Below are 27,460 nucleotides of genomic sequence, written 5' to 3' on the forward strand. Positions count from 1 at the left end.
GCAAATAGAAAATAACTAGATTTTCTCATTCTTTCTATAGAGCAAATAGGAAGTTGTTGGCAATTGACTGAAAACAGGTCTATTTGAGCTCCCAGTTGTTAAGATTAAATGAAATATGAGTAACAAGCCAGGCACAGCATTGGTATGTAGCAATCAGTCCCTTGAATATTTATTCCTCTCAGCTTGATTTAAAAATAATATATAATTTTTTAAAAAGAAATAACATCCAATTGTTATCCATGCAAGATGTGTACACCAGTAAGACCAGATACAAATAGTACCCTAGAAATTAGAGAAAATGAAAATAAAAGAGTTTTAAGTTAGAAAAATAATACATATTGTTCTACTTAGTTATTTGGAGATTGTTGCCTTTAATGGAACTATAGAGAAACACGAAAGATTCTCAGATTGGTTTTACAAATCAGGTAATATTTATTTATGAATGATATTAAAAATGAGTATCTAGTAAGTGATTATAGTACCTTATATAATGTAGTAGAAGCATAAATAAGAGTATCTTAAATTTTGCAAAGTTAAGCGGTTTTCACAGATATCTGACTTAAAACTACAGAGCAGCTTAGACAGGAATCATTTGACTACATGACCATGTCACAGTATCCTATACAGGGATGATTCACTGGCTGGTCAAATGAATAAGCTTATACTACAAATGAGATACACTTTGTCTTACAATATCAACTTATCTCCCTGATAGCTCTCTGATAACATCACCCAACTCAAGTGCAGAGTAAGGAAAAGAACCCTCTCTTAAAAGAAATATTCTATGGTGAGAGTATCCATTTAAGTAGGCTCTTCTGTATAATTAATGTATAAAAGATAACTTAGTAAAGAAAATCTTTGGTGTTATTAGCTCTTAATGCTTCCAATCCATCTTCTTAGACAGTGTACTATTAGATGAAATCTGCCTCTTTCATCAAGTGCCCTACCTACCTCTACTCTATTAGGAGTCTTAAAGCCTTTGAGTAGAATTGAAAGTCTAAGTTCTTTTGGCTAAGAAGGATTTCACTAAATTTAAAGAGGTCATTCTTTTACCTATTAGAAAATAAATGGAGGTTCTTGGTGTCACAGTATTATCAATGCAGAATTTCTACATAGTCGAAAATGTTAATGGACCATCTGAAAACTAAGAAATGCCTCAGTTTCCTTATCAGTCCTATGAGACTAGAATAAGTCAGAGTTGTAGTGAGACTCACATACAAAATACAGAGAGGCTTCTGACAATAATAATTATTTAATAAAATGTTATTATTATATTTTTATGTAGTTTTTATAATTTTAATGTGAGTCAGAGAATTCTCTCATTTTTTGAAAAGTCAATTGGTAACATAAGCTCTTATGTCATAAGGAGAAATAGTTATTTAACAACTGGTTGAAATTTAATTTCCTATTTACTCTGAGGATGGCACAAAACACCAAGTTATATATTTAAAAACTATTTTTAGAGTAGTTTTAGGTTCATGACAAAATTAAGAGTAAGATATTTTTCATATATGTTCACTCACATACTTGCATAGCTTCCCCCATTATCAACATCCCTCACCACAGTGATACATTTGTTGTAATTGATGAACATGCATTGACACATCATCATCAAGAACCATGACATAACCATAAACCAAAATTTACAATAGGCTTTGTTCTTGGTGTTGAACATCTACGGGTTTGGAAAAATTTATGATGACATGTACCCACCATTATAGTATCATAGAGAGTATTTTCACTGCCCTAAAAATCCTCTGTGTTCCACTTATTCATTACCCCCACTTCTTTGAAACCATTGATCTTTTTCCAGTCTCCATAGTTTTGTCTTCTAGAATTTTATATAGTTGGAATTATACAGTATGCATTTAAATTTTTCCATGTCTCCTCATGGCTTGATTGCTCTTTTTTTTCTTTTTTTTTTTTTAGTGCTGAATCTGATTAATATTCCATTGTCTGGATATACCAAAATTTATTTATTCATTCCTCTTCTGAAGGATGTCTTTGTTGCTTCCAAGTTTTGGCAATTATAAATAAAGCTACTTTAAGCATATGTGGTTATGCCATGTTTATGGCTGCAGGCTTTTATATGCACATAAATTTTCAGCTTCTTTGGGTGAATGGCCAAAGAGGGCAATAGCTGGATTGTGTGGTAAGAGAATGTTCGGTTTTGTAAGAAACTGCCAAACTATCTTCCAAAGTGCCTGTACCATTCTGTGTTTCTACTAGCAGTGAAAGAGAGTTCCTTTTGCTCCACATCCTCACCAGCATTTGGGTCAGAGTTACTGATTTTGTCCATTCTAATAAGTGCACAGTGTTATCTTGTTTTAATTTGCATTTCACTGATAACATATGATGTGGGGCCTCTTTTCAGGCACTTTTTGGCCATCTTATTTTGTATATCTTATTTTATGAGGTGTCTGTTAGGGTCTTTGGTCCATTTTTTAACTTTTTTTTTTAAATTTTGAGTTTTAAGTGTTCTTTGTATATTTTGGATAACTTTTTTACTAGATGTGTCTTTTGCAAATATTTTATATCAGTCTGTATTTTGTCTTCTCATTTTCTTCACACTGTCTTTTGCAGAACAGAAGTTTTAAATTTTAATATGTCCAACCTACTAATTCTTTCTTTCTTGAATTGTGCCTTTGCTGTTTTATCTAAGAAGTCATTGCTGTATCCAATGTCATCTAGGTTTTCACCCATGTTATCGTCCAGAAGTTTTATGATTTTGCCTTTTACATTTAGGTTTGTGATCCTTGTTGTGTCAATTTTTGTGAAGAAAGTAAGGTTCTGTGTCTAGATTCATTTTTTTGCATGTAGATGTTTAATTGTTCCAGCATCATTTGTTGAAAAGAAAAATTTTTGCTCCATGGTATTACCTTTGCTCCTTTGTCAAACACCAGGTAACTATGTTTAATATATGATCTCTATTCTGTTCCATTGACCTATTTGTTTATTCTTTCACTCAGACCACATTGTCTTAACAAGTTGTGCAGTGCCAGTCCTCCAACTTTGTTCTTGTTCAATACTATGTTAGCTGTTTTGAGTCTTCTCTTCTACACATAAACTTTAGAATCAGTCTGTTGATATACACAAAATAACTTATTGAGATTTTAATTGGGATTGTATTAAAATTATACATCATTTAGGAAGAACCAACATTTTCATAATATTGAGTCTCTGTCCATAAACATGGAGCATCTCTCCTTTTATTTAGTTCTTTGATTTTATTTATCAGTTTTGTAGTTTTCCTAATAAATGTCTTGTATGTATATTGTTAGACTTATACCTAAGTATTTCATTTTGGGGGTGCTAATGTAAATGGTATTGTGTTTTTAATTTCAAACGCCACTTGTTCATTGCTGGTATATAAAAAAGCAATTGACATTTGTATATTGACCTTGTTTCAGGCAACTCGCCGTAATTGCTTATTAGTCTAGTTTTTTTTTTTAGTCAATTTTTTCAGATTTTCTACATGTCATCTGTGAACAATTACAGTTTTACTTTTTTCCTTCCCAATTGTATGCTTTCACCCATCTTGTCTTACAGCATTAGTTGTTACTTTCAGACACTGAAAAGAAGTAGTGGGAGAGGACATCCTTGCCTTGTTCCTGACTTTAGTAGGACAGCTTCGAATTTCTCACCATTAAGTATGATGTTAGCTGTAGGCATTTTTGTAGATAGTCTTTATGAAATTTAGGAAGTTCCTCTTTGTTAGTAGTTTACTGAGAGTTCTTAACATGACTTGGTGTTGGATTTTTGTCAAATGCTTTTTATATAACTAGGTGATTTTTCTTTTTAGCTATTTAATATGATTGACATTAATTGAATTTTAAAAGTTGAACCAGTCTTGCATACTGGGGTTAATATCACTTGGTAGTGGGGTATAATTCTCTTATACAGTATTGGCTTTGATTTGCTAATATTTTATTAAAAGTTATTTTTTAACAGCTTTATTAAGATGTAATTCATATACCATACAACTTATGCTTTAAAAAATTTTCAATTATAGTTTGTATTAAATATTATTTTGTATTAGTTTCAGGGGTACAGCTTAGTGGTTAGACAATCACATACTTTACAAAGTTTTCTCCCTGATATTTCTTCAATTTCTTTCATCAATGTCTTACAGTTTTCATTGTAAAGATATTTTATCTTCTTGGGTAAATTTATTCCTAAGCATTTTATTCTTTTTTTGATAAAACTGTACATGATACTCTTGTCTTCATTTCTCTTTCTGATAGTTTCTTATTAGTGTATAGGAATGCAATTGATTAGTGTATATTAATTTTGTATCTAGAAAATCTATTGACTTTACTTATTACTAACAGTTTTGTTTTGGTGGAGTCTTCAGCATTTTCTATATATCATCTTATCTATACACACAGTTTTACTGCTTTCTTTCTGATTAGGATAACTTTTAATTCTTTTTCTTGCCTAATTGCTCTGGCTAGGTCTTTCAATATTATATTTAACAAAAGTGGTAAGAATGGATATCTTTGTCTTATTCTTAATTTTAGAGGAAAAACTTCCAGCTTGTCACAGTTGAGTATGATGTTAGCTATGGGCTTGTCATATATGACCTTTATTTTGTTGAATACATTCCCTCCATTGCCACATTGTTGAGTTTTTAAATCATAAGTGGATATTGAATTTTGCCAAATGCCTTTTCTGTATCTATTGTGATGATCATATGATTATTATACTTCATTTTGTTAATGTGGTGAATCACATGAAGTGATTTGTGGGTGTTGAACCTCCTTTGCACCCCTGGTATGAATTCCATGTGATCATGTTGTATGATTCTTTTAATGTACTGTTGGATTTGGTTTGCTAATATTTTGCTCAGGATTTTTTCATCTATGTTCATCAGAGATATTGGCTTGTAATTTTCTTTTCTTGTAGTGTCTTTGTCTGGCTTTGTTATCTGGCTTTGTGAAAGAAGTTTGGGAGTATTCCCCCCTCTTCAATTTCATGTAAGTTATTTTAAAATTATTTTAACTCTTCTTATTACCAATATTTGAAAAGACATATTAATTGTTTTACTATCAGCAACATAGTAATCATGGTTATAATAACAAGAAGTGGCATCATTATAAAATGAGCTTTTTGTGTTTAAAAAGAATGTAAACCATTTTCTCTATGTTATTTCATGGGACTATACAGTATAGTATGTTTATTTTTAATTCACATGATCACAATCTCTTTAGAGTCAGTCCAGATTGAGGAAAAGGGGCTGGATCCTTATATTCCCACATCAATCAATCATTGATGCAGGCTGTTCATGTGAAAGTGTCATGGCCTTGGGTGAAGTAGCTTTCTCAAGTCAAGGGCATTTTCCAGACAGGTACTGAGGTAAGAATTACCAACTTCAAAAATTCCAGAAGCTACAGAAATAAGGGACTTGATCCCAAGAGTTGTTCCCAAGAAAATTTCTTCATGAAAATCTTTAAAGAATCTCATTCCCATGGAACATAACATAACCTGTTTATAGACACAGAAAATCTATTATCTATTTATCTATCTATCTATCTATCATCTATCATCTATCTATATATCTATCATCTATCAATCATTTATCACCATTTATCTATTGTCTATAAAATGTGGGCTTGATGAAAGAGAACTCCAAAAATAGTTCTATATATTTTTTGGCAACTCATACCTCAATTGTTGCCACATTATTTTAGAGGAAAAATAGCTAACATTCTTTCAACACTACAAACCAGTCACAATTATTTGCTCTTTACTGGTATTATCTCATTTAATCATTGTAACAACTCTGTGATATGTGTAAGTATAGTTTTTATCTTCATCTTATACATAATCAAACTGAAGCACAATAAGATTTAATAACCTAGTACTTGTAAAGTCAGGATTTGATTCCAGGCAATCAAATTCCAGATCCCATATTCTTATTAACTGGAGTTGTCTGAAAAAGAGTTGGATCAAACTTTGCCATAATGACCCAGTCTAGGCTAGTTTGGGAAGAATAATTTGGTTCAATAAAGCAAGGTATTAAAGGACCCTGAGACTATTAAACTAAAAGTAAACAAATAAACAAACAAGAACATTCCAGATAAACCAAGAAATGATGATTTATTTATCTGTGTCTGGCTGAGAGGTGCAGGCCCATTTATTCATACTTGAGGTATGGCACAAATCTATTTCTCTACAAATGATGCAACTCTCTTCTTCAAACAAAATCTATGTTCTTTTTTCTAGTCCTTGCCAACATAGTCTCTTCAAATGTGGTTTAGGACATATTGCTTTTCTTGAATATGGTAGATGGTTAACAAATGGTAAATAGTCTTTGATATTATCTTGTACAGCAGTGATTGCTATTGCTCTATTCTTCTCATTGTCTTGTATAAAAAAGGCTGTTGTCATTTCTTAAGATTGGATATGTGTTTTTTCCTTTTAGGTAGCAGTTCTATCACAGCATCCACTATACTGCCAATGCCTTGTGTCAGCACTTGATAAATATTAATTCAAATTGAACTGAATTGTTTATGAGAGGAGGAGAAAAATGTGAGAGCACTGAGATTTAATATATTTGGGCTTCCTACTAAAGATTAATCAAAAAGAAACTATGAATTTTTTAATGACATATCGTTATTTTCCAAGGAAGGCAGATTTGAACGAAAGAGAGCAAATGTGGCATATTTACACACTGCATCTCAGAGCTTAGTACATAGAATTCAGTTTGTCTTCATTCTTTTTCTTTGCTCTCTCAACCTTACTGCTGAGAAACCAGGAGCTTAACCTCTAAGTGACAGAGAGGGTGAGACTGATTGGCAGGTGTTTTCTGAAGGTTATATCCAATAACGTCTGCTACTTTGAAAACTGCAGAGCTGTACCAGACCCACTCTCTCCAAGACCCTAGAGCACAACATGCGCCAGATCTGAGCAGTCACTGGCCTGCCACATTGTCTCCACAATAATGCAAGCTCTTGACGACAGTTGCCAAGGCTATGCCTTCTAGGGTGTGCCCCACAGACACTTTAAGCCTCTTTGCATCCATTCATCTTAGGCTGACCTCAAGTACTTACCCTGTACGTAGGACAAATGTAGTATTTGAGTGCTATGCTGTCTTGATGTTATCACAGTATTGTCTAACAACATTGAAAAGGCATACATATATTTTTCAACATAATAAATGTATTTAACAAATATATTCTATGAAACACAAATGTCACCCTGCCATTAATTTGTTTAAAACCCTTCAATGGCCGAATAAAGTGCAGTATTCAATGCAAAGTTATGACCCTTGCTCTTGTCTCTAGTTTTATAATCTTGTTCTGATTCAATTTTTTTGGTGTGTGTATTTATTTCAACCCTACAACTGTTTCATACTTAATGCACTTTGCTTATACAATTTCCTTTCCCGGGAATACTCTTCTAGTCTTTTGTCACCTGAGTTTTTCATGATAAGTATCATCTCTTCTAGGAGGTCCTTGCCAAATCCCCAAGTCCTTTCTTTCAAACAGTACTCTTTGAGCATCTACTATGGGCCAGTTTTTGCTTAAATTGCTGGAGTCAAAGTGGGAAGCAAACAAAAAGGTGTCTGCTCCATCTGTACTTAGATTTAATCAGAGGCAGGGAGACAGAAAACAGGTAAAAAAAACAAATGAGATACTTTCAAACAATGAGAAACTATAAAGTAAATAAAATGGGTGTGACAGGGAATGACATATTGTTGGCTGTGACTAGTTTCCAGCATGTACAAATGACTTATGTCAGGAATGAGTTTGGTATGCTGAAGTGAAAGTCAATGAAGCCAGAACTTGAGGGAAGGGCAAGGGGAGTGAAGAGGTAGGCAGAGGATCAGGTAGGGTCTTGTAAGCCAAGGTGAAGAGTTTGAAATCTATTCTAAAAGTAACAAGGAATTAGAGAAGAATTTTAGTTGGGGAGTGATATATATATATTCTGACATGTGTATGGAGAATAGAAGCAGAGGGATCAATTTGGAAGCTATTAGAGTCACGCAGGAGAGAGAAACTGGTGGCTTAAATCAGGTTTGAGATCTATTTTAGGGGCATTAGGCAGTGAGATCTGCAATAGACTGGATGTAGGGGGAGATGGGTCAGGAAAGTAGAGAAGTAAAGATGGACTGTTTTTCCCTTTAACGCCCTCAAAGCATCCGGTCTATATCAACATTGGCTAAAACCACACATGTATGTGTCTGTCTCTCCCACTGTTTTGAACATAATCTTATCTAGGGCAATAAGCATATCTTGTCTTACTCATCTTTGAACTCTCTGGGCTTAGCACCATGTTTGGCACACAGTAGGTATTAGACAGATAGTCGCTGGATTGAATTGAACTACATTTATTTTCCTCTTAGTGGAGTGAAGAGCTTCAAGCTTTTATTCAGTAGTTAAATATTCCTGAAGTACTTTTCATGTTAAGTTAAACTCACTGTAAGAGATTCCCTGAAAAAAATCATGAGTAAATACAAAGTATTTATTTTACTTGCAACCATCTTCACTTCTGAGGGCAAGATTCTGGTTTGAATCTAATTTTGACCACTAAATACTTATATTTTTGCTGCAGAGTGAAGGAAAGGGGGCTAAGTGTGTTATACAGATGTCTGCTACATTTCTTTCTAGGTCTTCACTGGAGAATTATAGTAATGTGGAACCCACCAACAGAATAGCCTTGCAAGTATGAAAGGTCTGTGGACCACAATATAAATCACAAGCTTCAGATTTTCTTGAAAAATGTGCCCTACTCCTTTGTGTAGAGTGAATAATTACAATAATTCAGTGTCTTGAAAATGTTAAAAATGAGCGATAAACAATACTACACCTAGTCAATGGTAAGCTGCTATTCTAGAGAAAAATTATTAAAAATTGTCTATCACTATTTAACAAACATTTACGGAGAATCCAATTCATTATACAGGGTCTTAGTTGCAATAAATAAATCATCTTCCAAGGATTCCTCACAAATCTTGTGCAATAAACACTATCAGATAATTACAATTTACACTCTAAAATGAAGAATGAGAAAGTTTGGTTCCTATGTATGTCAAAAGACTTTTTTTGTTTCACTAACCATAATACGGCACCAGCCTTTCAAAACAGAATGACGAAAATAGAAGGGTTATATGAAGCCTTGTAAAATTATTACTTCCAAAGGCTGACTTGAGCTATAAAATGACTATGCAGGAAATGTAACTCACTAAGCAGCTTACAAAAGATCAAGGCATTTGAACAGTGGATGCTTTATAAGCCTCTTGTCCCCCCTAACTTTGTGTTGGCTATAGACCTTTCTGAGCAAACTAGATGTCTGAAACGCAGCTGGTTTGTAAGAGACAAAAGATGAGAATCTATTAAGAGCTACAACAGAGAGAAGCTAACTTCTGTGCTCCTAATTGTTTCTTAGTGCAAAAATATCCTCCTCACGCTGTCTGTTTGTTCTCACTTCTTTTTGTTTTCTCTCTGAAATTCCATTACTAAAATTCTACTTAGGCCAATTTCATAGAATCAAAGGCTGTGGAGAGGGGGATGTGAGGAGGTTACAAACGCGAATAGTTTCAGTTAAGCAAGATGAATAAGCTTTAGAGACCTGCTGTACAACACCGTACCTATATTCAACAATACCATATTGTACACTGGAAAATTTGTCAGGAGAGTAGATATTATGTTACATGCTACTATCAGAGTGAAATAAAATAAGTTACATTTGGGTTGTAAATTAATATAAAAGATGCAAAATATTATAAGGAAATAAAAGTAGCATTTGTGAACACATATTAGTATGACCTAGTCTCACCTTACATCCAGCTAAGATCTATGGCAAATAAAGAATGGAAGCTTAGATTTAGGGTGTGGTAGGGGTCAACAGGTTATTCTATGAGGTGGCAAAGGGCCTAGACACAAGAGAATAGGAAGAAAGGAGTGAATGCCACAGAAAAAAAGGCCTTAAAATTTTTTGCTCAATGAAGTTATGTGAGGAGAGGAAAAAACACACTTTTTAAATTTAATTTTGAAGGAAATTCCTGACCCCTTTTACACTGGAAGCTACATCCTTTAGCTGTAGTCTGTGTTAAAAAGGCTTTTATAGGTCTGCCTAGAGATTTAAGCAGTATCTTTAAAATAAATATTAATTGGAAAATGCATTCTGAGTTCTTGACAATTGATTTTTAAGCGGCTTTACAGAAAACAGTCCTTGGAGAATTACTTCCATAACTTAAGTTTAAAGTTAAAATTCAGTTTTTCTATGTTTCTAAATCAGAAAGTTGCCCATCCTATTACTTTTTAAAATGCTCCTGAACTTGAAAAAAATGGCTTAGGTTATTTACAGATTTGAAAAGACCAAATCATTCTTGTTTTAAGTTAACTATTGAACAAGTACGAGTCAATATCTCTTCTTTACTGAAGTCTTGATTCTTGGGCCTCCTCACTTGAAAATCTTACCATAATTTCCTGTAGAATATTTACTAAATCCTTAAAGGCTTTTCTTTCATAGTCATCATAGATTTGTACTTAAACTTGGCAGAGTTCTATTCCAGTTATAGAAGGGAGAGGCCACCGAACATAAAATAAAAAATTTCAATCGTAAGGAAACAAAAAATGTCATTTCTAATATACCTAAAAAGTCTAGGAAGAAAAGTAGTTTCTTTTGGATTTGTGAAACATGACAGTTGGATTTCAGAATTACATTTTAAGAGTTTAAAGTGAACCTGAATATAATATAGCTTGGAAAGCTCACTCCTAAATTTGATTTTTTTTTTTTTTTTTTGCTTAGATTTGTATGAAGGTAATCTACTCTAGCTACTATGTGCTGCATTTAAATAACGTGTCCTCCTCTCAAAAAAAAACCCAAACCCAACAACAACAACTCTTTTTTTGTGTGGCATTTGGGGCTGGGTGTCACGGGGTGACACAGTCTTGATGAAGCATCATTAGAGTCATCAAAATTACCTGTGGAAGTGTTTGCAAAATAAACTTGCTTTGAAGTCTGCATATGTATTTTGTAAAATCTCTCCAGGATGGTGATTCCAATTTACAGACATGGTTGAGAAACACACGTTTCAATCCTAATATTCAGTTCTGTAAATTCAAAATCTCTAGTATGGTCCAAAAAGGGATATAGAAATAACCATAGAAGAGTTCAGGAAAATGCATGGAATTTTCTGTATATCATTATAATTACACCAATTAAAAAATGAATGTAAACTCCTACATACAAAAGGAGAATTAATAAGGAAAATAATAAAATACAATTTTATGGTACCAGGTGCTACAAATGCTATAACCCATTTACAGTACTGAAATGTTTAAAAAGATAAATTCAAGCTATAGAAAGTTGGTGCTATAACTTCTAATTTAAAAATAAAAAGTTCAGCCAACCCTATACTGGGTTCCAAGCACACTATGCTTTCATATATTTAAATGTGTATCGTCACATTATTTTTAGAATAGTATTTGGCATTAAGCTGGCACAAGCGTGATAAATAATAACAATAGTATATGTGAATTTTTACTTTTTTTATCTGAAAAAAATATAATTAAGAGTATGTAATTCAACTATAACTGTTATGTTTTAAAAATAGGTACTGGTGGGTAAATGTAACTTCCTTTTTTATTTAGTGCTGAATATAAAGTGCATTTAATGTAGTTCAATTTTGCTCTTATATACCAGTACAAACATAACTCCATACAACACAATTTACAAGAAAAGTGTGCTAATAAAATATAGCTCTCATTATTAATATATAACTAGCATAAGGTAAGATGCCATCTTTACTAGATTTATAATTTGAGTACATAAATATTTAAAAGATCCCTTTAATTTTTTAAATTAATATTTGCTTTGCATTTGTTCAGGGAAACTCTTCAAATGATTCACATTGCTTTTGAAATGGTAAGATGCATTTATATGTATTATTTAAATACTCATATTTCTGAGGTACATCTAGATTTTTTTTAAATGGTGAAAATTAAAACTATTTTTAGCCACTAGAGAAAACAGACCAGGAAGTAACACAAAACCTAATTTAAAACTCTTGGCAACATCTTCTGAAGTCTATAATAATAATGATAATAGATGATTTTATGAAGGCTTTCATATATGCCAGACACTCTTCTAGGGATTTTAGGTCTATTAGTGATTTAATACTATAATTATCACAATATCTGTAGGAAATAGTTATTGCCTATTATTAACCTTATTTTGTAGATAACATTTACCCTTGAATCTTCTATTTCACATATACACTTGATCCAACCCACCAGCAAACCCTACTGGCTCTAATATCAAAATACAACACAGAATCCACCATTTTCCTTCAATTGCCTGCAACTCTCCTCTTCTAAGCCACTGTCATTTTCTTACCTGGATTACTGCAAAAGCCTGGTCATTTCCCTACATTCACCTGTACCTCAGTATATGCTATTCTTGACACAGCAACCCTTTAAAAAAATAGATTATGTTGTGTCTCTACTCCAAATCCTATAATAGCCTCCCATCTTATCCAGAAAAAACTCGAAGTGCAGCCAAGTTTGAGAACCATTTCTCTTCCAAGATTTGAATCTTTTTCTGCATCCATCTACTCTCTGACTTAATCTCTACCACCTTTTCCGTTAGTACACTACTCTAGCCATAATGATAGGGTGACTACATATTTTATTATGTTAACTGCAGAGTAAAAGGGTTGCTATTAATAACTATGGAGAAATGACAGGCATAAATCAGCACTGTCTTAGGCAACAAGCACATGGTCTTAAAGTGTAAGGACTTAATTTACAGTTCTATGGGTATAGCACTTGCTATTCTCTTTGGGATATTTTTCTGAGTGAACTTACCCCCTCTTCTTCTTTTTCTATACACATGCCACTTTTCATGAGACCTTCCCTGTCCACTCAATTTAACACTGAAACTCAATCTCACTCCCACCTCTACTTCCCCTGCTGTGTTTTACTCCCCTTTCTGATGTACCATATATTTTGCTGAATTCTCTATTTCTCTTCACACTAGGTTTTTTATTTTTATTTTTTTCACTTTTGTATTCCAAGCTCCAGAACAGTGCCTTACCTATAATATATAGTCTGTGAACATACATTTGTGTAAAAAAAAATATGAATGCATGGTTACCAGCAGTTTGACATGGGGCAAGTTACCTAATTTGCTTTGCTTCAATTTCCATGTTGGTAAAATGTGGATAATAATAATAACATCTACCCCATAATGTCATTGTAAGACTAGGTGAATTACTATATGGGGTTGAAATAATGCCTGACTCATAAAAAGCACACATAAATGTTATCTACATTAGTTAATTAAAGATATTCATTTTCATTTGTATTTTAGCCACTGATTCTTAGGTTCACACCTGGAAATTGTCATCTCTAAAACTACTTCACTTCAGAAATTTTAAACATCAATCTAGTGCATTGGTAAGCTGGCTCTAATTTGTAGTATTTGCCATTTCTGTGATGCAAATACTCCCATCATGGCCAATTTCAAGCTACTAACAGTTTAACAACCAGCTCCCAAGATTTCCAAGCATTTGACAATTATCTCTTGCAGGCTGATATAATCTGGCTCTAACAAATCGTTGCCAAGATCATACATCCTGGCCACATCCTTCTTTTCTTTCCGTTCTCTTACCCTCATACACAACTACTTCCTCTTTTACATAATAAAGCCTTTTGGCACATTAAATTTCTATTTATTTAAAGCCTATAGAATAGCTATCAACAATAAATCAACAAACAAGTGCTGGCAAGGATGTGGAGAAAGGGGAACCCTTCTGCACTGTTGGTGGGAATGCAGACTGGGCCAGCCACTGGGGAGATACCTCAGAAAATTACAAATGGATCTGCCTTTTGACCCAGTGATCCCGCTTCTGGGAATATATCAGAAGAAACTCAAAACACTGATTTGAAAGAACATAAGCGCCCCTGTGTTCATTGCAGTGTTATTTACAATTGCCAAGATACGGAAGCAGCTCCCGTGTCCATTTGTAGGTGAGTGGATAAAACAACTATGGGGTATTTACACAATGGAATATTACTTAGCTGTAAAAAAGAAGAAAATTTTACCCTTTGCAACAGTATGGATGGACCTGGAGAACATTGTGCTAAGTGAAATCAGCCAGTCAGAGAAATACATGTGCCATATGATTTCACTCATATGTGGAATCTAATGAACAAAAGGTGCCAATAAGCAACACAGAGACAGACTCATAGATGGTGAGCAGATGACAGTTAGTGGAGAGGGGAGGTTAGGGAGTGGAGGGATTGAGCAAAAAGGAAAAAGGACTCATGAACATGGACAACAGTGTCGTGATTGCTGGGTGGAGGGAGGTATAAGAGAAATAAATGATAATGGAAAATATACAATAAAATAAATTCATTATTAATTTAAAATTAAGCTTATCAGCCTCTTTATTTCCTTTTTCATCTAATCTGGATCCCCCAGTTGCTTACCTGAAAGAGCCTTCCACCACCACCCCAATGCCACTTTAACTCTTGTTTTTCTGTTGTACCTGCTCTACAGACAATAGTGTGTCCCATCTCCATTGTTACATTTTGGGGGTTGAGTATTTCTGCAAAAACCATGGGGGCACGCACACCACTGGCAGAGCACACTCAAGTTCTCCAGCATCAGCAGGATGTCAGCATGACTCGTTAGTGATGCTGCATTCCCCATGACCACAGACAGGGGCCGGCGTGCGTGCAGGAAGGGTGCATGTAACAAATCATAAAAATTATTGGGCCAGCCGTCTAGAAGAGCCTTTTCTCTGCCACCTAACTTGCCTATCATTAGAAACCTTTGTAAAGATTTTTAGCTGTCCTTTCTAGGGCCCAGAAAAAAACTGTTTTCTTGGAGTAGACACTGCTCTTGATGATCCTGCTTTTTTCATGATCAGCTACTTTTCTTTTTAATTTCAGCAATTTTTCTAAATATTCACTTTAAGTGAAAGTTTGTCCTCAAACTCCCATATACACTGCCTTCCTACTTCAGGTAGAAATGCAATATCATCCGGTATTATTTCCTTCAATTTAATACTTATTCCTCATAAATCTCTCGAGAAGCACAACACATGGGCCCTTCAGTCTTGGAAGATGTGTGCAGGCTTCTGCTGCTCAAAGTCAATCCTCCATCAGGGTCCTTGACTTTGTAGTTTCCAGTCTGCTGAGATGATTTGCCTTACCAGTGTGCTTTCTTTGATTCCCTATCCCTCAGTGCATAAATTGTCTGAATTTTTTTCTATTTTAAAAGATACTATTGATTTTTCTTTTATTGTCTATTAGCATCTGATTTCTCTCTTCTTGCCTTGCTATCTCTCCCACCTTTTCCTTAAAAATGGTCTCCACCTACCACATCCTATTGATCTTTCATTCTCATTTTGCCCTCTGCAGTCTGGCTTCTGCCTGAAATCATTAAAAATGCTCTTGTTGAGATCACTGAGGACCCCTTAAGTGCTAAATCCCAAGGAAGCTTTTCAGTTTTTGCCTTTCAAATGTCTCTACTGCATTTGATACAATTGCTTATCTTCTTCTGCCTCTAGTCTCATAGGGGTGGGACTCCGTGCCTTCATCTCCCCCCCCCCCCGCTCCTCTCTGACATCTCACTCTTAGTTACCTTGGGGGATGCCCTCCTGCTGCTGCCGCAGGTTGACATGCCACAGAGCAAGTCTTGCTCAACTCCTTTCTTTTTTTCTACTTCTTTCTAGGAATATCATGGTTTGGCTTTAATTGCCACATTTATGTTACCGACTCCCAGATCTTTGACTTTAGTAAAAGAGTTTCCCACTGAGCTTCAGATTTATATTTCTAATTGCTGCCTGAACATTTTCACTGCATGTTCCATAGGCATCCCAAAATGCTTCATGACACATATTAAACTCATCATCTTCTCCCAACTACCAGCCCGTGCCGCTCCTCTTCTGCATCTTCATTTCAGTTGGTAGTATCAACTTCCACATATTCTGTGTGCTCTCAAGCATCCTTTCCTGAGCATGTCTTGAGCTATGGTTTCCTTTTTTAAAATCTTATTTTGTTCTTTATTCTATTACAGTTGTTCCAATTTTTCCCCCTTTGCTCTCCTCCATCCCAATGGTTTCCTTAATATGATCTTGTTTGCTTTTGTCTTTACTAATTTCTCTCCTTTTATATGTATTATTTATGGATGACACTCTTTGCTTACTCATGTGATTATGCTGTGTAAATCATGTATGTATATCTTTTCTCTCATGTCAGAGGATTGGAGGCTGCAGCATGAACACAATACAACTTCTTGAACTGAGACCTATGGTATTATATTTTTGTATAACTGAGTCTTATGGTATAACAAAACAATCACATTCAACAAATGTTATAAAATAAAGGAATCATTTTTTATGGTTGACATATGATATCTCACAGTTTCAAAATATTTTATGGCTATTTTTCTAACTGATTGCCAGTTAATATTATTATAAAAATGCAGGTCAAAAGATTTAGCGACAAATAGTTGTTAGGTTGTCACAAAGTGTTTGTAAAATCATGTATATAGAGACAAAAGGCCAAACAGGAACAATAGTCAAAATTTCACTTAATTTACTCTAGGAACTAAGTGCAATTGGAAAAGTTAGGAAAGTCTGCACATTAGTGGGGTTAGATTTTCCAGGCAACCAATCTGATGTTCCATTTTATATTAAAATTAAAAGCAAACACAGAGTGAGACACCCACCCACACCTATTCTCCACACACACATGCACATGTGTGCATGCACACATACGATTACTCATACACGTCCACATCTATCCACATCACCCCTGCCAATGAGTATTTGGGGGAATGTACTTAAGAATTCAAAACAGCAGGATACAAAGTCAGTATTCAGAAATCAAAGGCATTTTTGTACACCAGCAATGAAATAAAAGAAATCAGACAAAAAAATACCATTTGCTATAGCAACAAGAAAAATAAAGTACCTAGGAATAAATTTAACCAAGGAGGTAAAAGACCTGTATGCAGAAAACTATACAACACTGAAGAAAGAAATTAAGGAAGACACAAATAAATGGAAGCATATACCGTGCTCATGGATTGGAAGAATTAATATCATCAAAATGTCCATACTACCCAAAGGAATTTATAGTTTCAACGCAATCCTTATTAAGATACCAATGACATATTTCACAGAAATAGAACAGACATTTCAAAAATTTATATAGAACCATAAACGACCCCAAATCACTGCAGCAATTTTGAGAAAGAAAAACAAAGTAGGAGGGATCACAATACCAGACATCAAACTGTATTACAAAGTCACTATACTCAAAACAATCTGGTACTGGCACAAGAACAGACCCATAGACCAGTGGAACAGAATAGAAAGCCCAGAAATAAGCCCAGGTCTATATGGACATCTAATATTTGACAAAGGGGGCAGAAGCATAAAATGGAGCAATAATAGCCTCTTCAACAAATGGTGTTGGGAGAGCTGGATGGCTACATGAAAAAAAACTGAAATTGGATCATCAGCTGACACCATATACAAAAATAAACTCAAGATGGATAAAAGACTTAAATGTAAGTCGCAACACCATCAAAGTCCTAGAGGAGAACATTGGCAGGAAACTCTCAGATATCCCACGCAGCAATTTTTTCACCAATATGTCCCCTAAAGCAAGGGACATAAAGGAGAGAATAAACAAGTGGGATCTCATCAAAGTAAGAAGCTTCTGCACAGCGAAAGAAAACATCAGCAAAATGAAAAGGGAGCCAACCGTAAGGGAAAACATATTTGCTAATGATACATCAGATAGAGGTTTGATCTCCAAAATGTATAAAGAACTCACTCGACTCCACTCCAAGAAGACAAACAAGCCAATTAAAAAGTGGACAAAGGACCTGGGCAGACACTTTTCCAAGGAAGAGATACAGAGGGCCCAGAGACATTTGAAAGGATGCCCAGCATCACTAGCCATCAGAGAAATACAAATTAAAACCACAATGAGATACCACTTCACACTGGTTAGAATGGCCATCATAAACAGATCAACAAACAACGGGTGCTGGTGAGGCTGTGGAGAAAATGGGGACCCTAGTACACTGTTGGTGGGAATGCAGACTGGTGCAGCCACTGTGGAAAACAGTTTGGAATTTCCTCAAAAAAACTAAAAATGGAACTGCCTTTTGACCCAGTGATTCCACTGCTGGGATTATATGCTAAGAATCCCAAAATGCCAATTCAAAAGAACCTATGTACCCCAATGTTCATAGCAGCACAATTTACAATAGCCAAGTGTTGGAAGCAACCTAAATGCCCATCAGTAAATGAGTGGATCAAAAAACTATGGTATATTTACATAGTGAAATACTACGCAGCAGAAAGAAAAAAAGAACTATTACCCTTTGCAACAGCATGGATGGAACTAAAGAGCATTATGCTAAGTGAAATAAGCCAGGAGTCGAAAGAAGAATACTATATGACCTCACCTATAAGTAGAACCTAACCAACAGAACAAATAAGCAAGGAAAATATGACCAGCAATATTGAAAGAAAAAAGAGACCAGCAGAGTCAAGATGGAAGGAGGGAGGGGTGGGTGGGGAAAGGGAAGGGAAGGGTCAAGTCAAGGAACATGTATAAAGGACCCATGGACAAAGCCAAAGTGGGGAAGGTTTGAGGGAGGGAGGTGGGGGAGAAGGGCAGGGGAGAGTGGTGGCGGGAAGGTGGAGACAAATGTATTTGAACAAAAAATAAAAATTAAAAAAAATGGAATTCCAAATAGTGTAAGATTTATGAATCCACTGCAATATCACAGACAGCTGCTACCACCACTGGCACTAGATTGTAATCCTGCATTTTGTTTTGCTGCCACCCTTTCCTATAAAATAGAAATTGAAGTGATTTTGAAGTTGTGTGGGAGACCAAAGGGAAATCTTCTCTGCCTCCAGTAAGCACGGAGCGCTGTTAATGAGCCACAGACATCTCCCCTGCTACGTAAAGCACGGAACCTCTTTCTTTTTCTGTGTTCACAGAAGCTGTGATTATCAAATTCTGCAGCAGTGGTTTGAAAAATGACTTTGCTTTTGAGAATTTGTGGGATACACAGACACACACACACACACATTTTATTTCTGCTTGCATGGAGAGTTGAGTGTCTGCTATTGACATAAAGTTTATAAAGTGCTTTGAGTTTCTGGGATAAAAGAGGTTATTACAAAATAATGTTAGAAGATTAAGGAAGGGTAAAAACAGAGTATTTGGCTCTATTCCCTGCCCCCCTTTTTAAAAAAATTAAAATTCAATGTGCAGAGGGGACACATAGATGGGAGATGGCAGTAAACTTCTAAGAAGAAGTACATGATAAGTAATTTAATAAAAATACAGAATTCATACTGTATAAGAACAGGGTTTTTTGAGTCAGAGGGGAGTCTGAATCCTCATTCTACCCCTTACAATGTGTTAGACATTACTCTATACACTTTACAATAGTCAACTAATATATCCTTATAACATTTGTACGAGGTAAGTACTGTTAATATTCCTATTTTAGAGATGATTGGACAGAGGCACAGAGAAGTTAGTCAGCTGCCGAAGTCACAATGTCACACAGTGGCAAGTGGCAGAGCCAAGGTGAGCCGAGGAAATACGCTAGAAGTGCTCATGGTTGTACAATGGCAGCCTCCACCAGTTCAAAATTTACTCTTTCCCAGACTCTATGGTGTCACACACATGGTGCATAAAAGCTGAAAAATACTAGTGTTTACGTTTTAAATAATGAAATATGCCACTTAATATGTAGTAGGATGTTTATAAGTAAATATTTGATTTATAATATATTATCTTTTCTTTAAAAATTATTTTAATTAATTCACAATTTGGCAGGATAAGTATATCTGAAGCTAACATTTCTCTCTTAATTTGCTTGTGGCAGTCATTTGATCCAATTGCCAGTAGCAATTTAGATTGGGTACGTGCTACATTATTTGCCATTATATTAACCTCCAGGATATAGCTGATATAAATATAAAAACCTCTTCCAAACATCATTAGATAATAATATCTACCTGATAAAAATGAATTTTTGGATAAATATAATAGAAGGGCATAAGTATATCTGTACTTCAGGTACTATAGGTGATCCTGATAAATTATTCTAAGATAATTTGGCAACATTTGCAGGAGAAATGAATACAAGCTATAAAATAATGTTTTATAGCTGGGAATGGCTATAGAAAAAAACAAATAGTTCATGTCCCGGAACGCCTATGAATTTCATTTTGCGTTGTGTGGGGAGTATTGCTTTATGATAACATGACGATTCTGCTGAATTCAGCTTCTGGCATTCAGTCTGGACATCCAGTCCAGTCACGGTGTAAATGATCATCTCTGCTAACATTGAAAGCAGTTGCAAGAAGAGAGCATGGAGTCAAGAAAATATAAATGAAAATGAGATTCAGAGAGAAAGGTGAGACACATGCACACCTTGCTTCAATAACATGGAGCAAAACATGAAGTGAAGAAACAATGCTTGAGATGGTTTATTCTCATAAAAATGAAGAAGAAAGTGATATGGCCCATTTCAATTAGCCAAAGTCCAGGCAGTTTATAAGTCAGGAAAATGGCTATGTCTCTGTAGATATATTTTAAAGACCACAGTGACATTCAAATATGTGACCTTTGCTGAGGATGAAAAATGTTTACCCTCGTGATTATTTTTCATATATTTTTACTATTAATGAATATTTTTGTTACATACGATGGCTTTTTAAATGTTAAAGATATTATAAATATATTTTTAACTAAAGCTTCATTGTGCCTTCTTAGCTCTTTCTGTACCACACAGGCACACCTCATTTTACTGTGTTTCACTTTATTGCACTTCACAGGTACTGCTTTTTACAAATTGAAGGTCTGCGGCAACTCTTCGACAAGCAGGTCTGTTGGCACAAGTCTTCCAACAGCATTTTCTCACCTTATGTCCCTATGTAACATACTGGTAATTATTGCCATATTTCAAACATTTTTATTATTATTATATTTGTTATGGTGATTGGTGATCAGTGGTCTTGAAGTTACTATTGTAATTGTTTTGGGGGGTCATGATGAGCGAACTTACTCAGTGTTGTGTGTGTTCCTCCTGCTCCTTCAGTCAGGTATTCCACCATCTCCCTCTCTCTCCCTCTCCCTTTCTCTCCCCCCCCCCCCCCGCCGCCTTGGGCTTCCTTATTCCCTTTGACACAGTGATATCGAAATTAGACCAATCAATAACCCTACAATGACTTCTTAAGTGTTCAAGTGAAAGGAAAAGTTGCATGTCTCTCACTTTAAATCAAAAGCCAGAGATATTTAAGTTTAGTGAGGAAGGCAGGTCAAAAATAGAGAAAGGTTGAAAGCTGGGCTTGTGCCAGTTATACATGTTGCGAATGTACAGAGAAAGTTCTTGAAGAAAATTAAAAGTGCTACTCCAGTGAACACATGAGTAATAAGAAAGTGAAATAGCCTTACTACTGATATGAAAAAAAGTTTTAGTGAACTGGGCAGAAGATCAAACCAGCCCAACAGTCCTTTAAACCAAAGCCAAGAGCAAAGGCTGAGAAAGGTAAGGAGGCTGCAAAAGAAAAGCCTGAAGCTTGCAAAGGTTGGTTCATGAGGTTTAAGGGAAAGCCCTCTTCATAACATAAAAGATCAAGGTGAGCCCTGAGTGCTGATGAAGAAGCTGCAGCAAGTCACCTAAAAGATCTAGCTAAGATCATCAATGAAGGTGGCTGTGCTACACAACAGATTGTCAAGGTAGATGAAATAGCCTTTGGCAGCTTTCATAGCTAGAGAGAAGTCAATATCTGGCTTCACAGTATTGAAAGACAGGAGGCTCTCTTGTCAGGGGCTAATGTACTGGTCACTTTAAGTTGAAGCCAATGCTCATTTAACATGCCATAAATCCTATGGCTCTGAAGAATTATGCTAATTCTTCCCTGCCTGTGTTTTATAAATGGAACAACAAAGCCTAGAAGACAGCACATCTGTTTACAACATGGTTTACTGAATATTTTAAGCCTACCGTTGAAACCTAGTGTTCAAAAAAAAATGTTTCTTTCAAAATATTACTGCTCATTGACAATGTATCTGGTCACCCAAGAGCTTTGATGGAGATGTATAGTGAGATTAATGTTGTTTTTATGCCTGCTAACACAACATTCATTCTGCAGCCCATGGTTCAAGGAGTCATTTCCACTTTCAAGTTTTATTATTTAAGAAATACATTTCATATGGTTATTGCTGCTATAGATAGCAATTACTTGGATATATCTGGGCAAAGTCAACTGAAACCTTCGGGAAAGGATTCACCATTCTAGATGCCATTAAGATCATTCATGATTCATGGGAAGACATCAAAATATCAAAATTAAAAGGAATTAGGAAGAAGTTTATTGCAGCCCTCATGGATGATATAAGGGCTCAAGACTTTAGTGGAGGAAGTAGCTGCGTATGTGGTGGAAATAGCAACTAGAACTAGAATTAGAAGTAGAGCCTGAAGATGTGACTGAATTGCTGCAAACTCATAATAAAACTCTAAGGGATGAGCAGTTGCTTGTTATGGATGAGTGAAAGTCGTTTCTTGAGATGGAAGCTACTCCTGGTGAAGGTGCGCAAAGATTGCTGAAATGCCAACAAAGAATTTAGAATGTTACATAGACTTAGTTGATAAAGCAGCGGCAGGGTGTGAGAGGACTGACTCCCATTTTGATACAAGTTCTGTGGGTTAAAATGCTATCAAACGGCATCACATGTGTAGGGTAGGTGGAGGCGGTCTGGCTCTCTCACCTAGATGTGTGGGTAGCTAGAGGGAGCAGCTCCTCACAGCCTTGGAGGAGGCTGATAAAACAGTGTTCCCACAGCCTTGAGCCCGGGTCTCATGGCCTTGAGTCCTGGCTGCAATAAACTGCCTTGCAGTCTTGAGTAGGCTCGCATGCGCAGCTCATGATAGTTACCTCACCTTTCTGACCTGTTGTCTGCTTTGTTTGGTGCTAGTATTTCAGGGATAGGAGATTTGGACGGGGTGGGCAGTTGGGGCACTGTTTTAGGCACGGGCTTGTGGCCTGTGTGACTCCCCCCACATGTGCTTGTGGTCTGTGTGCGGCGTGGATACAGGCTTTGTGGCCTGTGTGATTTACCCAGACCAGGCTTGTGTCTGCGTGACTCTCCCGAATAAAGGCATGTCAAGCATCCCCAAGGCTCCACGCATCTTCTTCCATCTACCTGAGCCCTGAGAGGACCTGTCCAGCCTAGAGAGGCTGCAACAACAACATGCTACAAAAAATTGTTCATGAAAGGAGGAGTCAATTGATGGCAAACTTCATTGTTGTCTTATTTTAAGAAATTGCCACATCCGACCTAACTTTCAGAAACTACCACCATGATCAAGCCAGCAGCCCTCAACATTGAGGCAAGACCCTCTACCAGCAAAAGGCTGAAGGCTCAAATGATGGTTAGCATATTTTTTCAGCAATATAGTATTTTTAAATTAAGGTATGAACATTGTTTTTATAAACATATCGCACACTTAATAGACTACAGTATAGTGTAAACATAATGTATATGAATTTGGAAATAAAAAAAAAATGAGTGATTTGCTTTATTGTGACGGTCTGGAACCAAATCCAAAATATTGCAGAGGTATGCATGTATATAAAACAAATGATTTTAGTATATACTATATTTATAAGGAAAAGTCACTTTAAAAATACTTTAAATTTTTTTGTTGTAGAACAGATCTCTGATAGACTTTTATTCTTTTTCATGTTGTGTTCTGAATAGTCAGCTAAATGAACTTAAGAGGGACAAACTTGATTAAACCAGTTTTCTGATATCAATCTGAGTCATTATTGATCAATGTACATCAGTTGAAAGAGTTCAGTGTTATAGGTAATGCATAAAATATACTAAATAGTTAAGTGTGATAAAGCAAAATAAACGGCTATGTGAAGTATCTGAGTTTCATTTAAACTTGTTCTTTATAACATTTGAAATACAGATATATTAACATGGCAAGTAAATTTATAACAGAAAGCAATTTTATTACTATGTGCATATGCTCCCCCCTTAGTAACACTCTAATATATCACAGTATCAGAAAAATGCACCCTAGAGAAAATGTTGCTATTCTTCATTTTAAAAAATCCCTGAATCACATTATGCAAAAATTAATTTATGATAAATGATTTAAATCTAGAACTCAAAATAGCTTATTCAAATGCCATCAGGGAAAAACACCTCACCCGCAAAAAGGAGTCTAGGGATCCATTCTCCATATATTCCACCACAATCATTACTGGTCGGCCTGCAAAGAGAGCAAGAGAACACACAGGATTAGAGCAATTAAAGAACTGCGTGCTGCAGTTAGAGATTTCCAGCTGTGGCAGCTAAATTATTTGTATTTATTAATAGGAATTTCAGTTTCTAACATGTTTCTTTAAAAGTACTCATTATACACAGGCATCTTTCTCTTTATAGCATTATTTCTTTTGCATTCATAAAAAGTATCTGAATTACAATATGAATTACAAAGGAATTAAGCACGTCCTTTCTAAAGCCCTGCAATCACTTGTTTGTTTAGATTACATTCTTTTGTGCTGAGTTTTTCCTTAAAAGATCATCCACAAGTTAAACTCAGGGTTTTAACAGTTACCACAGCTGCTTTGACACTTGTGGTACGGCTTCTCCTAGTGGTTCAGTAGTTATGGCTGAAATACATTACATTGAGCATTTGTGAAATATTCCTAAGGCAAAGCAGAAAAAGGCAAGTTCATAAATTCTCCTTAAGAAATTATAAACCATCAGTTATAGTCTGCTTTTAAGGGCTCTTAAGTAGAAAAATGCCAGTAGATTGATGAATGCTACAAAGTTGGTGGGATTTGTAATAATTCTTGATCATCTCTTTATTGGACATAGATTAGATCAACAGAACAATGATGGCAGTACATGAAAAATAAGTAACTCTGATTTCATAGTCCAGTGCAGAAGCTAAAATCAGAGACTAAACATCATTTCTTTTTTTATCATATCTATTTGCAATTGTTACAGTTCCTAATACACCTATTAGGTAGAATATTTGACATAAATAACTTTGATTCGTTTCAAAGAAAAGAATCAATTTGTTCTGCCCAATTTCCCAAGTTTAAAAGATAAACTCATTTCCGATGAAGGGAAAATGTTATTTACCTGAAATAAACATGTATGCATGACATATTTAGTTTTTACATCTTTATTTCTTGTTTCTCATTGGAATTTTTAGCAATTTAATCTGCACTGTGCACAGAGATTTTCCTCACAAATATAAAAAAGATCTAGGAAGAAATTATGTGTACCAATCATGGAAATATTAGGTCTCATGTTGTAATTCATGTCCCTTTTATGAACTTAAAACCTTGTGGGTTATTAAGGGTGATGGTAACAAATCAGTAAATGACTCCAAATGCTAGATTTTTACAGTTGAATCTGTATTTTAAAGAAAGATGTGCTAAAGGTTAAAGGTAGTATTAAAGTTTCCAATTTATCATGCATAGAATTGGAACCCAAAGAAGACATTCATTATGTTGGATTTCTATAATGTTCCTTAAAGTCATTAATTTCACCCAAATACAGATAAAGAACTTGATCAGAAAATATTGAGGTCAAATGAACTGTCAGCACTATTGTAGGCAGTGACCTAGAAGATCAGGTTTTAAATCTGGAAGTTTGTTATGAACTCTTTCATTTGGCCCATGGTATTGAAGAGCTCAGAGATAGGAGCCTGATGCAAACACTTGGTTGGCAAGGCAGGGAAAAATAAAAGGTCATTTTAACACTTACATATAAAAATTATGAGAGCCACATTTAGGTTTGAAGTAAAGTGAATTGCGGATGTTAAGGGAAAATGCTGGGTTACTACAAGGACTGCCTGAGTTCTCTGCCCACAGTCAAAGCTTTTCGATCTATCTTGAGTATTGTGCTAGAGAAGCATATTTAGTTTTTAAAAATATATTTAAAAATATTTATCCTCTTTCTAAGAATGCCAGTTTTATTAGAATTAAAAAAGCTTGCGGGCACTTCATTTATATTGTTATGTACTATTATTATCCCTATTACACAGATAAGAAAATTGGGGGATAGAAAATTAAACCACTTGATTAAAGTCAAACAGCTGGTAGGTGGTAGCGTCAGGCAGTTTGTCTCTGTACTTAAGCTCTTTCTAGGCTGTGTGCTCACAGACACTATTTATAGATCAAAGCTGTAAGCTCTGTCAGTCTATCCTCATCTCTCCTAATCAGCCTTATCATTTCCTGGTCCGTCGGTTGAAGTTAGTATAACCTACACCTCCACAGTTCTGTCTCCTTCAGTCTTTCCTTCTGGTCCTCCCCTGCCAGGGTCACCTCCCAGCTCGCGTCTCTCCCTAATACTCTCACCTCACAGCACCCCCGGGTGTACACACTGCACCCTTTCTTGAGAATCTCCCACAGTGATATTTTCTATAGTTGCATTCCCATCATTTCTTTGTCTGCATTATGAAATGTGCGCAGTTTTAGTAACTGTTTTTCTGAACTTCCCATAGATACTTTGTATCCCTATTCACTGGGTGTCTCTGGGCCACCTCCCCCTCCGCTGAGCAGAGCAGGTGCTGCAAAGAAACAAGTTGATTTTTCTCATCAATTTCACAATTCCTAAAAAAGTATTGCAAGATTCTGATCTACATGAATACAAAGTACTTTGAAATTAGTTCTATTTATAGTTTCTTGGGAGATACTTTATGCAATTCTAAAATTCATTCAGTGACAAGTTTAATCTTCTCATTAAAGATAATAAAGAATCAAACGAAGACTCCCTAGGTTTCTTGTGAATTAGAAGTTTCACACTTGAATTCTGCATTTTTGTATTTTGTCCAGTAGCATCCAGAGCAGCTGTTATTAAACGAAGGGATTTTTTTTTTTAGAATACTAATGGCATCTAATTTATAATTTGTTATCTAGTGGTTTTCAATAGAGAAGTTAGTTACATTATAAAGACTAAAAGCAACTTTAGAGTTCATGATTACACTTTATAATCAAGAAAATAGAGAAGTCTAAGGGGAATTATGGAATTTAGGATGATATTCTTTAAATACCTGATTAGGTGAGAGAACTCATTGGTAACAGTGCTTTTTCAGTCTTATTTTTTAATATGTAAAAATCATATATTGCATTATTGCTCTTAGCAAATGTATTTGAAGATAATTAATGCTGTTTTTTATGTTTTTCAAGATATTTTCTATTTCATTTTTTTACAATTTTAGCCACTTATTCCAAGATCCTCATCACAGAATTAACTTAGTATTTGCATTGTACTGAAATCAATGGACAAACTCGAGGATTCTTGACTCGGTCAAGTCTCAAAATCCACAGGTCTTTTTTAGAAGTCTCATCAATTTGATTTAAGAGATCTTCAAAAATATTTCCACAAGTCACATGCAAAAAGAAATATTCTTTGTTTTT

At 35.3% G+C, this 27,460-nt stretch overlaps 1 protein-coding gene across 2 annotated transcripts in view; it reads right to left on the bottom strand.

The window, feature by feature from the left end:
• The window catches only part of EPHA6 (EPH receptor A6), an 877,165-nt gene that overhangs the window by 134,671 nt on the left and 715,034 nt on the right, over window positions 1-27,460 (bottom strand). For both annotated transcript variants that reach the window (XM_054577406.1, XM_054577405.1), the window contains exon 13: window positions 24,233-24,294. In XM_054577406.1, the coding sequence (XP_054433381.1) occupies window positions 24,233-24,294 (62 nt within the window). The remainder of the gene's footprint in view (window positions 1-24,232; window positions 24,295-27,460) is intronic.

Source organism: Pteronotus mesoamericanus, unplaced genomic scaffold, assembly GCF_021234165.1.
Source record: "Pteronotus mesoamericanus isolate MK-2021 breed Mesoamerican mustached bat unplaced genomic scaffold, CSHL_Meso_final contig_42, whole genome shotgun sequence".
In the NCBI taxonomy this organism is placed as follows: Eukaryota; Metazoa; Chordata; class Mammalia; order Chiroptera; family Mormoopidae; genus Pteronotus; species Pteronotus mesoamericanus.